Source organism: Stylophora pistillata, chromosome 10, assembly GCF_964205215.1.
Source record: "Stylophora pistillata chromosome 10, jaStyPist1.2, whole genome shotgun sequence".
Lineage (NCBI taxonomy): Eukaryota > Metazoa > Cnidaria > Anthozoa > Scleractinia > Pocilloporidae > Stylophora > Stylophora pistillata.
Window position 1 is genome coordinate 16,961,231 of NC_142528.1, and position 14,386 is coordinate 16,975,616.

Here is a 14,386-nt window from a genome sequence, read left to right on the forward strand (position 1 = left end):
GACGCCCTGGGTCCAGCACCAATAATGAGGATCAGGCCTCTCCACGACTCGTCTCAAATCTTCCCGCAATCGGAGCAGCGCTAATAATATCATAGCACCTTCTTGCCGGCTCAAGAAGATTGCGATTGGGATTGTTTTCAAATTCGGATGCACTCGTAATGGTTAATTAAAACTTTCCTCTATGAACCTTTTTCGAGTTTGATATCACTACTCCATGCGCAGATTGGTATCCTCTCTTCTAAACATCCAGTCCCAACTCTTGGAAGTACCGGTGGTGTTCACAGAAATTAACTCGACTCTGACGATGATCTCCGCTTAAGTTGTCGATAACGTCAACGTTCAGTCATTCTCCGGACTATACACGGTTCACTCGGACCACGAATTAAATGCTACCACGGGTTCAAACCGTTTACTCACTAAATTTCTCATTAAGTAATGATGAATCGTTGAGTGATTTTCGGTTCAGCCGAACATCCTCACTACAGTTTGTCACAGCACGAATATTCTTTTCTCTAAAGATTTGGAATTTAGACATACCTTCAATCCTCAATGTGCTCCCGGCTTTGGTTTTGCGTTAGGGAGTTCGCTTTTTGAATATTCCACGTATGTTGGGCTTAAACTACATCAAAATAAATCGAATAAAAAATTTGATGGCCTCCGTTATTTATTTTTTTTTTTTAATGAGTAAGTTAGTAATTACGTCACAGAAGGAGAAGAGTGTTTAGTATTGAGCGCGCGAAGCGCGCGAAAAGCGTGCGCCTACTTGTCGTCACCAGGCTCTCTCAATAAACTAACTTCAACTTCACCAACTTTCTCTCGGTCCTTTCGGTTTTTCCGTTGCAGTTAAATTATGTCTTGTCCTTACTTTTCTGCCGTTGAAACATGTTACAGTAAATCTGACCTGTCTTGTAAAACTGAAAACCTCAAAAAGACATGATTTAGGAACCGCTGTTATCTGCACTGAGTACTCGAAAGAGACAAAACTACGTTTAAAAGAACTTTCAATGAACAGAAAGGCGCCATAGATAGCCCTAACACTTAATTGACGCCCTCTACAACTGCAGGACACCTCCCTCCTCCCTAACTACTCTGATGAGGGAATGCAATTAATTTCCATAACAAACAAAGAAAATACTTTTTTCTAAAAGAGGCTCAATTCGGTAAGCCAGGGAAGCCCTGATAATCTTCTAAACAGAGAAGAAAAAAAGAATGAAATTATGACTCTAGCTAAATATCTGATAATGGACGCTCCTACATTTTTAATCTCGCTCAGCATCCTGGTTGCTGACCTTTGGCTTAAAAGAGTGTTTAATCCTCTTTTTCCATATCTTGGTGATCTGCTTTAGCAATTAGAAGCTACAAAAATGTATAAAACGAGTTTTTGTCTAGGCGTTGTAAATCTAATCATTTGGATTGAGCACTGCAGCCCAACACGTGTGTGACCGGTGTCACAGTAGATTTGAACCTCCCACCATCCCCCGCGGGTTTGGACCCTGACCCAAATCCGCTAGCGGAGATGCTCCGGATCGCTCCCCTGGGATTTCCAAATTCGTGAAGAAAACTACGTTGCGAAGTTTTTTTGCACATTTTCCAAACTTAATCTCCTTCCCAGGTTATAGTTTTCAGCCAATATTACTCGCATTATAACTGTGCCCTCACTTTTAATGGTCTTCAATTTGTTAACCTTTCCAGTGGTTTTGAACGAAACCTGAGTGTTAACCAAAAATGAGCCCACAATAAACAATACTGGATCAGCGGGTTTACCCTAGTTAACATACGGGACACCATAATCTCTCTCTTCCTTTTCCATCGTTTTGGTAAGTGCGAATCATTAAGATGAAAACTTCTTGAGAATATCTTGTGGCATCCTGGAGCATCCTTTGCTTTTGTATAATCGAAATTGACCAGAAGCTAACTTAAACTATCGGTCCCTATTTTTCTCTACTCATTTTAGCGAAGCGTCTCATTAAAAGCCAACGATCCATTGTTTTGGTTCCTCATGTCATTTGTTTGTAAAGAAACTGTAGTCTGCATTATTTTATTTTTTCGTAGTCTTAAGAAGTGATTCTTTCTTCTCAATAATAAATAATGAAAATTTATCTATCAATTCCGAACCCTTTGTAATCCCGCTGTGCCATTTTAGCGACTTGTGCTTTATTTGGATCCGAGTCACTGTGACTCTGCAAAATCATGGAATTCTCATGTCTTTGTAGCCTTATAAATCGTGAAATTGCATCATTTTCTCTTATACATGTACCAGAACAGTCAAAATGGGGCGAAGACCGGCCCGTTGGTAAGTTTACGTTTACAAACCATCCAGTGTGATATTTAGGCGTACTTGTAATCTCCATAGATATTTATCCATCTGTGACTTCTTGTACTTTTGCATATTCGCCTTATCAATCCTCGATGGCTTTAGCTTTGTTTAAGTAGACTTTTGAGAAAAGTGAGAAATTGAGGTGGCAATGCAGAACTTGGAAGTAACCTGCTAGCTTTATAGACCTGCGAGCCATTGGTTATCTTTCAAAAGCAGTTACCTGCTTTTCACTTTTGTCATCGTTATTACTCTACAGTTAATGGTTACTCTATGTATGAAGATAGTTTTATTTATGCTACAAAGATTACAGTCCATAATGTGCTTATTGCTCTAGCTTATTCACATTACTGCTTCTAGCGTTCAGTTGTATTCCTGATTTATGGGTGTCTGGGTTTTTAATGATAATTTTCCCTTTCTTAGTTACCGTTACTGCAAGAACAAGCCATATCCTAAGTCACGCTTTTGCCGTGGTGTCCCAGGTGAGAAGTTTCTTCTATGTTTTTTTTTGTTAAATACAGCTACAAAACATCTTGGGGAACATTCATCTCAATGTGCTTTTAACTACCTGGGAAAAGGTTTGTTTACTTCAGATAACCCACCTACAAAGAGGTCATTTGAAGTACTGATATTCCAATAACATGGCCCAAGTAAAACTTGAATAAAGGGGGAAATTTACTAAAGAAACTGCAGTGCTATGTCAGTGAGGGGTAATACAGGATAATTTGGTTTTATCAACTGAGTTGGTGATGTAAATTAGCCATTGTAAAAAGTTTCCAGAGATAACCAGGGCTCAACACTAACAGTAGTCAACTAGCCACAGACTAGTAGAAATTCAGTTTTGGCCAGTGGTTTTCTATTTCCACTTGCCAGTTAGGCTAGTAAACAAACTGAAATTATTGCAACATCTAAGTTGTCACTAGCCACTTGGTTAGTAAGTTGAAAAGCTGATGTCAAGCCCTGATGACATTTCCAGTGTTAGCTGTTTGTCAGCTTTAGTAACTCTTAATGGTGGCCAATTTTCATCATCGATTCATTTGATCAAGTCATGTCCTTAGTCTGCACAATTGTGGAAAACCATCTTTCGTTCAAGGGAATTGATTGCCCGTAACTGTTTTTGTCCAATACTTTCCATGTAGATGCCAAAATTAGAATTTATGACTTGGGTCGCAAGAAAGCTCGAGTAGATGAGCTTCCTCTGTGTATCCACATGGTGTCAGATGAGTATGAACAGCTGTCCAGTGAAGCCCTGGAGGCAGCTCGTATCTGCTGTAACAAATACATGGTGAAGAACTGTGGTAAGGATTCCTTCCATTTGCGCATGAGGCTGCACCCTTTCCATGTTATCAGGATCAATAAGATGTTGTCGTGTGCTGGAGCTGATAGGTGAGTTTGATTACTTTGAAACCTTTTTATGTTGTCAAAAACAAAATGTGGTGATAAAGGTCTCTTGATTTTGTGCTGGCCCCTGAACAAGACTAATTGTCAATTCTGGTATTATCAAGCCACAATTGAAATTATTGCCCTTGACATGAAATGCAGGCTGTGTTTTGTAGGCATGGTTGTTATAATTTGGGATGCTGGAATCCCAAGGTCCTGTTTCAGTGTTGTATTTAATTTATCTACTGATGTTCAGACTCAAGTGAAGGCTAAAATCCACTTTCATTTAAGTTTCTCAAGTCACATTATGAAAGAGGTTATTAGCCTAGAGAAGGCCATTAGGATAGTTGGCTAAAACTTGGATATGTCAGCATTTTTAAGGGGGCTCATAAGTCAATATTTCTTTGATGTCTTGAATGAAGAAAAGTGATTAAAGAAAAGTGAAAGCTAAATACTATAAACCATTGAAAAAAAAGTTCCAAACAGCCATTTTTACATGAGCATTTTTTAAGTTGCTTGGCAAGTGACTGCGATAAATGTCATCAAGACAATTGCTTTTCCTACTTGCTTCAGCAAGTTGAGAAAATTCTGTAGGGGTCATTGAAGATTAATCTTGCCTTAACTTCTCACAAAACTGATTTTGAATGTTAAAAACTTGTCAAGGATAGGATTGTAACAATTTTTTATGTCAAATTAATTTCATGACCTGCTCCCGGTTGGCTTGTTAGCTCAATTGGTAGAGTGCTGCACTAGTTAGTATCACAGAGGTCAGTGGTTCGAATCCCATACAGACCTGAATTTTTTCAGGTCAGATTTTCACTATTGCTTAAATAGTGCTCTTTGCTGTGAGGATTGTGCACAAATACGTTTCTATAACCACAGTTCAGATATATGAATTTCATATATTTTTTGTGTTTAATTTTTTTTTTTCCTTGGAAACTATTAAGTTTAGACCTTTTTATTCAGCTGTAATCCTTTTTTAAGTAGTCTTAAATGTAGCTTCTGTAACATGTCTTGGTGGTTAATTTTTTAGGCTCCAGACAGGTATGCGTGGTGCCTTTGGAAAACCTCAAGGCACAGTGGCACGTGTCAACATTGGCCAGGTTATCATGTCCTTGAGAACAAAGGATGGGAACAAGGCAGCTGCTATTGAGGCCTTGAGAAGAGCCAAGTTCAAGTTTCCAGGAAGGCAAAAGGTAAAATAGTTTTGGCTATTTCCACTTTCAGCAGTCCCTTTTGGAAATGCTAGGAAATGGCCAGGTCATGGGAAGATAATGATTCCCTTTTGGCAAACTTTGTCCTTAAACAATTTGCTGTCCCATTTTCTATATCTTAACATAAGTCATGCCTTGGATTATATTCAGTTAAAATGCACATTACATTGCTAAAAATTAACTTGAAATGTAATAGTATTATTCAGGAGTGGTTAAACTAGGGAAGCTAGAATGGCTTGCTTCTATGTCAAGGTGATAAAATCTGTTCATATCAGTATAAAAGTGCTACCATAGCGGGTAAAGGTCATCTCTGTTTGTTACTTGTTTGTGATTTGACATGCAGATAGTTATTTTTCACTCAAATTTTTACATGTGATAATTTCCTAAATGAAGTTAAATGGTTATCTAAACTGTGCCATCTTCTAAAACAGTTCAAGAGCAATCCAAAAGCAATGTCTGAGAATTGCATCTTAATGTCTCAAGAAATGGAGCACTTGATTTTGAGATTTTCATCAAGGTGGTGCTCTGAATAGCTCTAATATTGTTATAAATGTGCAATAAACACATAAGATATACAAAGTTTTCCTGAATTTATGTACTATTTAGATTTATGTGTCCAAGAAGTGGGGATTTACCAAGTTTGATCGAGAAGTTTATGAGGAGTGGCGTGCCTCTGGAAAGCTTGTACCTGATGGAGTAATGGCAAAGTACATGGCAGATCATGGTCCCCTTGCGGCCTGGAAGAAACAACATGCAGCTTAACTTGTGCAGACATGTGAATAACAGAAATTAAAGCTCCATGATAATTAACCAGCAGTTGTATTTTGTTGTGGTTTAAGTATCAGAAACCTGACTAGCTTGATGGCCAGGGGTGTACAGGGGGCTCTCCTCTTGCCCTCTTTGCCTTTGTGCGTGGATATCTTGACTTTTCTGCCCTTCCCATCTCTCACCGGCGGAGCAAGCTATGGTATCTCCAACGCTTGACCATACGCACACAATATCTTACAATGTTTTTGCGCGCAACGTGCCTTACGTGTTTGCCGTCCTGTAGTAGCATTTTGTCAGGTGTTGGATGGTGCCGAATGGTAAAATTTATTGTAACCTTTGTGACAATTGCAGGATGTTGCGTGCGTATGGTCATGCATTTAAGATAGTTTGGCTTCCTCTCTCGAAATAGGATCCAACAATATTGCGCGATAAAGCTTTCTGCGTGCTCTAGGTGGTCATACATTTGTAGAGTAGGATTCTAACTATTTTCGCCTATTTTAACGAGAAATTTCCACGAGCCTGATGTAAATTAGAGAGCAGCATCGTTTGTTCTTGGATATTTTCGAACTGCTGATTAGATAGGCAAACACATTGCGCAGGACAATCATGGCGGTCGGATGCAGATTCAGGCTCTCTGCGAACATTTGTATATTTCTCTGCATTTTTGTGTCTTTTGTAAACTACAAGTCCTTATATCTGCAGAAGAGCACTTTTCTAAACGACAGTGATGTGTATTTTGTCTCCAAAGTGAGCTGCAGAACTGAAATTGCGGGTAATTCACGTCAACAGAGGAATCCGTCTGGAGATAAAGAGCTTAGTAATTCGCTCAAAGCTGTTATGCTTTGTAAGCTCTTTCATCGAGCCTGTTTCGCCCTAGCTCTAATTACTCTGGCCGGTGATATTGAATCTAACCCTGGCTACCAGACGCTACACGACATAAGGAATACTCTGGACTGAAAATTGCTCACTTACATTCGAAGTCTCGTACACAAGACCGACTCTTTGCGCCTTGAGGGAATCGACAGTAAAACAGTGGACATTCTAACTCTATCCGAGACATGGTTGGATGGGAATATTTGCGACACAGAAATTAGTCTTCCTGGATTCGTGTGCGTTCGTCGGGATCGCACTGGCATTAAAGAGGGATATGGTGGTGTAGCTATCTATGTGAGAGAAGGTTTGACTTGTCGCCTGCGGAATGATATTAATACTGGCGGTCAGGAATGTCTATGGATCGAGTTGATTAGAAACAAATACAAGCCGACACTCGTCTGCTGCGCTTATAGGGCACCGGATTCTGACTTTCAGACCTTTATTTCCTCGCTACATGAGAGTATGTCACCTGTGGATCTGGAAAAATCGGATGTGGTGATTCTAGGCGATTTTAACGCAGACATGATGGCGAGTTCTAGATTGGCAAGAAGAGATAAACAAGAACTTCTTAACTTTTCGCGGGCCTACAACTTCACTCAGTTAATAAAAGAACCGACGCGCATAACTGACACCTCGCGGACAATGATCGACTTGCTCTTTGCTAATAATGAACACCGCATTGTCAAATCAGGTGTTGTTCCGGTACCGCTCAGCGACCATTTTCTGGTATTTTGCATAATTAAAGCTGGTATCACAGCAAAGGCTAAACCGAGAATACTCGAGAATCGCTCCTATAAAAATTTCAATCCGACTTTATTTAATGATGATCTTAGGGATATTCCCTGGCATATTGTTGAAAACGAGGACAACGTCGACGATGCCTTGTTTGTGTGGAACAAAATGTTTTCGGAGGTTGCTGATCAACACGCACCAGTGAAACGAAGGCGTGTCAAGGGAACGCCTCTTCCATGGATGAACAGTCAAATAAGTGATACTATGAAAGAACGTGACTGGGTGCATGGAAAGGCGCGAAAATCGAACTCGGCGCGTCTTTGGTCAATGTATGCAAAGCTTAGGAACAAGGTTAATGGCTTAGTACGTACTGCCCTGCCAAGTCTAAATATTACAGTGACATGATCGAGGAAGCAAATGGTAACTCAGAAAAGGTGTGGAAAGCAGTGAACGAAGCATGCAGTCGGAACTCATCTTCAGAGAGTATTCAGTGTATTATCTCTGATGGCGTTCAGCATATAACATTCCAATCCATTGCTTCTTCAATGAATAGCTTCTTTGCTTCCATTGGTCGAATTCTAGCAAATAGAATACCAACTTCCGCCTTGAGTTTAAATTCCATTTCAAAACACTCGCTTTTCCAGTTCGATTTGACTGAATTGGATCAATCATTTGTGCTTGAGCAGCTTTTGTCATTGAAGACAAACAAAGCGATTGGTCTTGACAAAATTAGCGCGAGACTTCTTAAAATCTCAGCTCACACTATTGCACCATCTGTTGTTAAACTTTTGAATCTTTCAATTCGCACTAGTCAATTTCCCAAATTGTGGAAATGCGCGAAAATCACGGCATTGTTTAAGTCAGGTGACAGGACTAACGTTTCCAACTACCGCCCCATCTCAATCCTCCCTACATTAAGTAAGATTTTGGAGAGAGCGTTACACTTGCAGCTGTATCAGTACTTGATTACCAATCATTTATTGTCCAACAAGCAGTTTGGTTTCCGGAAGGGTCTCTCAACCACAACAGCTTTGACCTCATTTGCCGATGAGGTGCTCTTAAACATGGAACAAGGAAAGCTTTGCGGGGCTGTGTTCATCGATCTAACCAAGGCATTTGACACGGTAGACCATCAAATAATGTTATGCAAGCTATCCGAGATAGGCCTTTCTGAAACAGCTCTTTGCTGGTTCCGTTCTTACTTAACTGGTAGACAACAGCGCACTTCATGTGGGAATGAGTTATCTGAGGAACTTCCAGTCACGCATGGGGTGCCACAGGGTAGTATTTTAGGGCCTTTGTTATTTGTGATTTACATAAATAAGTATGATGCACGATCCTCGCAGTAGATAGCGCTATTTAAGCAATAGCGAAAATCAGACCTGAAAAAAATCAGGCCTGTACGGGACTCGAACCACTGACCTCTGCGATACTAGTGCAGCGCTCTTACCAATTGAGCTAACAAGCCAACTGAGAGCAGGCCGTTAAGTTGATTCGTAATGCACCCGTGAAAGTGATAAATGAGATAGAATAAATATATGAAAATCATATATTTTGAACTGCGGTATTTGATACGTATGATGCACGATCCTCGCAGTAGATAGCGCTATTTAAGCAATAGCGAAAATCAGACCAGAATCAACTTAACGGCCTGCTCTCAGTTGGCTTGTTAGCTCAATTGGTAAGAGCGCTGCACTAGTATCGCAGAGGTCAGTGGTTCGAGTCCCGTACAGGCCTGATTTTTTTCAGGTCTGATTTTCGCTATTGCTTAAATAGCGCTATCTACTGCGAGGATCGTGCATCATCGTATCAAATACCGCAGTTCAAAATATATGATTTTCATATATTTATTCTATCTCATTTACATAAATAACTTGCCAAATGTGCTTAACTCCTGCTACGCGTCACTTTATGCAGACGATACTGTGATTTATTGCTATGGTACATCCTCAAAGGAGTTGAGTGATAAGTTAAATAACGATCTACTAGGTGTGGCGAAATGGCTTCATGATCACAAACTGACTTTAAATTTGGACAAAACTAAATGCATGCTTATCGGTAGTAATAGGAAACGCGAAAGCAAAGTAGATCTGTCTGTTTCAATTTTAGATCATAGTGTAAGTAATGTTCGCAGCTTTAAATACCTCGGTATACATATATCTTCGGATTTCACATGGACTGATCATATTGAACACCTAACTGGGAAAATCAATCAGAGGCTTGGGCTTCTCAAGCGTATAAAGCATTTATTGCCTTTCAGGGCGCGTTTACTTTTCTATAAAGGTCTTGTTATGCCCCTTTTTGAATATGCTGATCTAGTATGGGGCGATAAACATAATATTACCCTTATGTCTAGTTTGCAAGTTTTGCAAAATAAGGCCGCTAAAGTTATTTTAAATAGACCATTGTACTCATCCTCCACTGAGGCGTTAGCCGTTCTCAAGTGGCTGCCTCTAGAGAAAAGGCGATTTCAAAGAAGGTGTGTACACGTATACAAATGCATCAATGGCCTAACTAATCACAATATGGACTTGATTAGACAAGACGTACTTCATAGGCATAATACACGTAACAAAGGCAATTTTAGATTACCGCGTGTCAAAAGAAATTGGGGGAAGCAAAGATCACAATATCATGCCGTTTCCGATTTTAACTCCCTCAGTCAGACTATCAAAGACTCAAAGAATGTCAATAGTTTTAGACGTAATGTTTTTAAGTTTTTAATATAGCTACTTACGTTTAATTTTTATTTCTACTTATTTTTAATATATTTTTGATTTTTAATTTTTTATGCATTTTTTTTAACCTTTTAATCTCTTTGCAATTTTATTGCTTTCTTGTTTCTACTATATATATCTAGTTTCGAGGTCCTTTTTGAAAACCATATCTGTTATGAAAAAGTTTCCTCAATAAAGATGATTACCATTACCACAAAAGTCGGAGATTAAACATGGCCCTAAACGCCCTCTTCGTTCATTCAGTCGTTACCATATCATATCGTCTTGGAAGTTGACCAACTAAAATTGACATTTCATTGAGGTTTTAAGCGCGTAATGAAATTTTGCAGATAGTCACCAGTTGGTTCGGTAATACGTATTTGCTCTTAGTTCCCTGTAACCGATTGTAAGCTGAAAGTTGACCGGCTATAGATACGTCATTCTTTAAATGACATTTTTATTAGTTTCTGCGAATTGTAGTATATCTCATGATTTATTTTGTGTAGATGGACAGTAATTTCCACTATTAACAAATCTTGAGATGCGTTCTCGACGGGTTTACCATTTTTTCGTCGTAAAATGTGAAAGGACCAGGTAGATTTGCAAAAAGTTGCGGGTCGAAAAAAAAAATAATGAAGGTGCAGTTGCGACGTTTTTCTACCTCTGGAAGTGACGTCGCCTTATTTTTAAATTACTAGGTTTACAAGCGCATAGCTATGAGAATTTTCAGAATTCGATTGGGTAGACTTAAAGTTCTTGCACCGTTCGGTAACGTACAAAACAACGCAGGTAAAAGCCCTGTGAATATTTATAAAAACGTGAGTAATTGTTTTATTTCCTGCCATTACTAGACAAAAGTTTTGATGCAAAAACTGAAAAATTGATAACCGAAAAAAATTATGCTGGAGAAGTGGACAAGTTTGCTTTTATCATCCTTATTTCAGTTGTCACAGGGTGTACCCAAAAAAGTTTGCTCTCGAAACAATTCTAATCAATAACAATAAATGACAATCTTGTGCCAAAGAGGATTTAGATATACGCCAATTTTACCAACAACGAGAATAATTAGATCAGTATACGTATAATCTGCACATGCCTGATGAGTGGAGGAGCAAAAATTACTTTTTTTCCGAAATTACACATGAGTCAGAAATTAAAGTGGTGAAAATCATTCGCAGAATTAATTAAAGCGATTTCTTACAACCGCTAATTTTAGGAGTTACGTCTACTGTTTTAATCGGTTCATTTCTGATACACGTTTGCTTCTGTTCGCGCCCTTTGCTTTAAGATCAGCGCCATGTAATTTCCAAAGTTCCGTTTTCTACAATAAACCTCCAAAACAAAGAGGTTTGAATGAGCTCCTTTAATCGAACTTCTTCCCAATCCTGTTTTAAAGCTGTCTGGATGTTAAGTCATTCATTTGCTGTTGTTTTTTTCTCCTTTTTAAAATCATGTTAAGAAACATTGTGGATTCAGCTTGTGAAGTAAATGTCTTCGAAGGTAAACTTAGCAAAATGGGTGCGGGTTTACTTGCTCTTCGGCTGCACGGATGAGTATAAACCTGGCTAATTACCACTCGTTGCCCAATCAGCCCGCGTAATGGAAGGAAAGTTTTAAAAGCTTTTTATTTTTAGTGGTGTAGACTTATAGATATGAAACGGTCAACCTCAATTTGACACACTCATCGTGTTGACATTCGAATAAAATCCACTTTGACTTGAAAGCATTTTGATTTTAAAATGAACCATCTGAATCACTTTGCAGCCTTCAGTTTCAATCATTGCTTTAAATTCAGTTGCAAGAAGCATAAAAGCCATGCGACTGAACCAGGAAATTAGACTTCGATTAACAGGACATTCATCAAATCTTTCTGAGAAACTACTCCTTACGAGCTGGCTTTTTAGGGCTGCTATGGAGGACAAATTACAAAGCAAATTGTTCAGGCTAGCAGATGTCATTAAAAAAACGAACAGAGGGGATCTTATCATCGGGAAATTTATCTAGAACTAATCCTGTAAAGCTCTTTACTAGCATCGAGATCGTTATCTCCATAGATCGTTGTTTGTTTTCTATGTTTGACAATGATCAGTCGTCAGCCTTAAATAGTAAAGCGCTTCCGATATGTCTATTTGTTTAGTTTATGGTAATTTCCTCTGTTTCATTTTAAATAATTTGATTTACTAACTAAACACGGAAATCATTAAGCGCGGGCAAATCCTCCCGTTTCACTAAAGGCATTGAATTGAGGCATTGATGACGTTAACGAGCATGACATATTGCTTTCTTACAAGTAAGTCATTTCACAGGACGAGCTAATTCTCCATCGATCCTCCCGTAAACTAAAGGCTTTCAGGACTTTCAAATCATTTACGATGGCTAACAATTTTTCAGACCAAAATGAGACATTGTTCTTCTGTAGTTACAGTCCATCGCTTCTTCTTCAAGTACCACCGAATCTCTACTACACCTACATTATCACAGCGGCTTTCAACGCGGTGTTTTCATTTACAGCTTTTACAGGAAACGCTCTCGTGTTAACAGCCCTTGTAAAAACCCGAGCTCTACACTCACCGTCTAAAGCGCTCCTTCGAAGTTTGGCTCTATCCGATCTTTTTGTTGGTTTATTTGTTCAGCCCGTATATATCGCATATTGCCTATCAGGTGTAGTGGGGAACTCGTTGATTCGCTGTGCTTCCTGGATTGTCTACCCTCTTCTAAGTGATTACTTCGTAGCAGTCTCGTTTTTCACGATGATCGCCATAAGCATCGACAGATTTTTGGCTTTACACCTTCGTGCACGCTATCGCTCAGTTGTCACAATAAAAAAGGCAAACGTTACTGTATTTTCTCTGTGGATAACCAGCCTGATCTTCCCAATCGCGCGGTTACTGGGAGGAAAGATCACAATAGTCCTTTCTGTTGCATCGTTCTCGCTTTTTATAGTGGTACCAACTTTTACGCACTTGAAAATTCAACGCATGCTTCGCCGCCAAGAGAGGCAGGTTTCCAACCGGTTCAACCAGTTTTACCTCCACAGAGAAGAAAGCTACCTATCTATTAACAAGTACAAAAAGTCTGTTTCTGCTATGCGCTATGTCTATGTCGTGTTGATGTTATGTTACATACCCATAACCTGTGTGGCTATTTTGTACGTAAAGAATGACTCATCCCCGCTGATTCTACTGTCTTTGGGGAATTTTGCGTTCACTTTACTTTTCGTCAACTCTTCGTTGAACCCACTTTTGTATTGTTGGCAAATCAGGCAGGTCCGTGCCGCAATGTGGATGCTTATAAATAACTTAAATCCTTTCTGTTAGCCTATAGTCATGCCGAAAGACACTGTGTTAGGAGCGCTAAATGTAATGTAAATGATTATGAGAAATTGGTGAAATTCTCGTAAGATCAGCATTGTGGGACCCCTGCACGACGGCAGAAGTAGATCCTTGTCGTGCCCTTTGCCCATAAACCGCCACTGCTCTGGCCTATGCGTCCTTCGGGTTCTTCCTCTGCTTACCCAAGCTGACTCCACTCCGGCCCCCGCATCTCTTTGTCAGCTGTTCTCCGGCAGGTTAACGACGACAACGATTGAGAGGAATTCTTATTTTCCCCGCAAAAGTATTTTAAAAAAGAAAAAAAGCTCAGCTTGTTAGTAAAGGTTGTTCTTTTTGATGCATTTGATTTCTGTTTGGTTTTGCAAAAATATTCTACGTGTTCAGGGGAACACAACAAAGTGCTACGTGACCGAAAGAAACCAATTACATTTCTGATGAAAATTGAAAACTTTCATCTATCCATTCGGCTTGAATTCTGTTACCCTGAATCATAGATTATTAAACAATTCTAATTCTCGAAGCTTATTTTTTCTGACAATTAATGGAATGCAGAAACTGATTGGTCGGCCGCGTAAACAGGGCAGTATTGATTAAAAATGGCATTTAGGCCATAAAGGAATATGCTTTGTCATGCAAGAACATCTCTTGACATCTGTCTTTCAATAGTATAAACTGTCATCTCTTTTACTAATGGTCTTGTGTCAGTTTGATTTTGATTTTTCACTGTATTACATTAGTCTAAAATTATCTAATACTTGTCATATATTCGGCTGATTCATGTCTTATCCATAAAGTCTGGCTTTTACTGAGGTAATGATCGCGTCACACAGGAAATTACCCTGTTTTAATTTTTGTTCTGTTTCCCTTTCTTTTGTTTGTTCACTGATAGATACTTAGTGTCATACGGTGTGAAAACAAAATAAAGACCCATTGAAGCTTTCTCTTGTCAACTGTTGTCTTCTTTTTCAAACGCAGCTTTTCAGCTCTGATCATACTAATCTCCTCCTACAAATGTGGGATGACACATATATGAGCCGAACAAGGAGGGGTTTGTTT

General features: G+C 39.2%; 2 protein-coding genes across 2 annotated transcripts; both read left to right on the plus strand.

Annotated features, from left to right (window-relative positions):
- The first annotated feature begins 2,157 nt into the window (after nt 1-2,157).
- LOC111329707 (large ribosomal subunit protein uL16) lies at nt 2,158-5,718 on the plus strand. The gene is made up of 5 exons (XM_022934472.2): nt 2,158-2,293; nt 2,738-2,796; nt 3,454-3,700; nt 4,728-4,890; nt 5,515-5,718. The coding sequence occupies exons 1-5, from the start codon at nt 2,271-2,273 to the stop codon at nt 5,668-5,670; spliced, it is 648 nt and encodes a 215-aa protein (XP_022790207.1). The 5' UTR covers nt 2,158-2,270; the 3' UTR covers nt 5,671-5,718.
- A 6,144-nt stretch (nt 5,719-11,862) lies between these two features.
- Nucleotides 11,863-14,270, plus strand: LOC111329718 (beta-2 adrenergic receptor). Its single transcript, XM_022934485.2, has one exon. The coding sequence runs from the start codon at nt 12,371-12,373 to the stop codon at nt 13,313-13,315; it is 945 nt and encodes a 314-aa protein (XP_022790220.1). The 5' UTR covers nt 11,863-12,370; the 3' UTR covers nt 13,316-14,270.
- The last annotated feature ends 116 nt before the right edge of the window (nt 14,271-14,386 follow it).

What these genes read in the sequence shown, in the direction of transcription:
- LOC111329707 (XM_022934472.2), top strand. Translation starts at nt 2,271, where the DNA reads ATGGGGCGAAGACCGGCCCGTTG. An exon ending in CTTTTGCCGTGGTGTCCCAG is followed by an intron (nt 2,797 to 3,453) that starts GTGAGAAGTTTC and finishes CTTTCCATGTAG; the next exon opens with ATGCCAAAATTAGAATTTAT. An exon ending in TCGTGTGCTGGAGCTGATAG is followed by an intron (nt 3,701 to 4,727) that starts GTGAGTTTGATT and finishes TTAATTTTTTAG; the next exon opens with GCTCCAGACAGGTATGCGTG.
- LOC111329718 (XM_022934485.2), top strand. Translation starts at nt 12,371, where the DNA reads ATGGCTAACAATTTTTCAGACCAAAATGAGACATTGTTCTTCTGTAGT.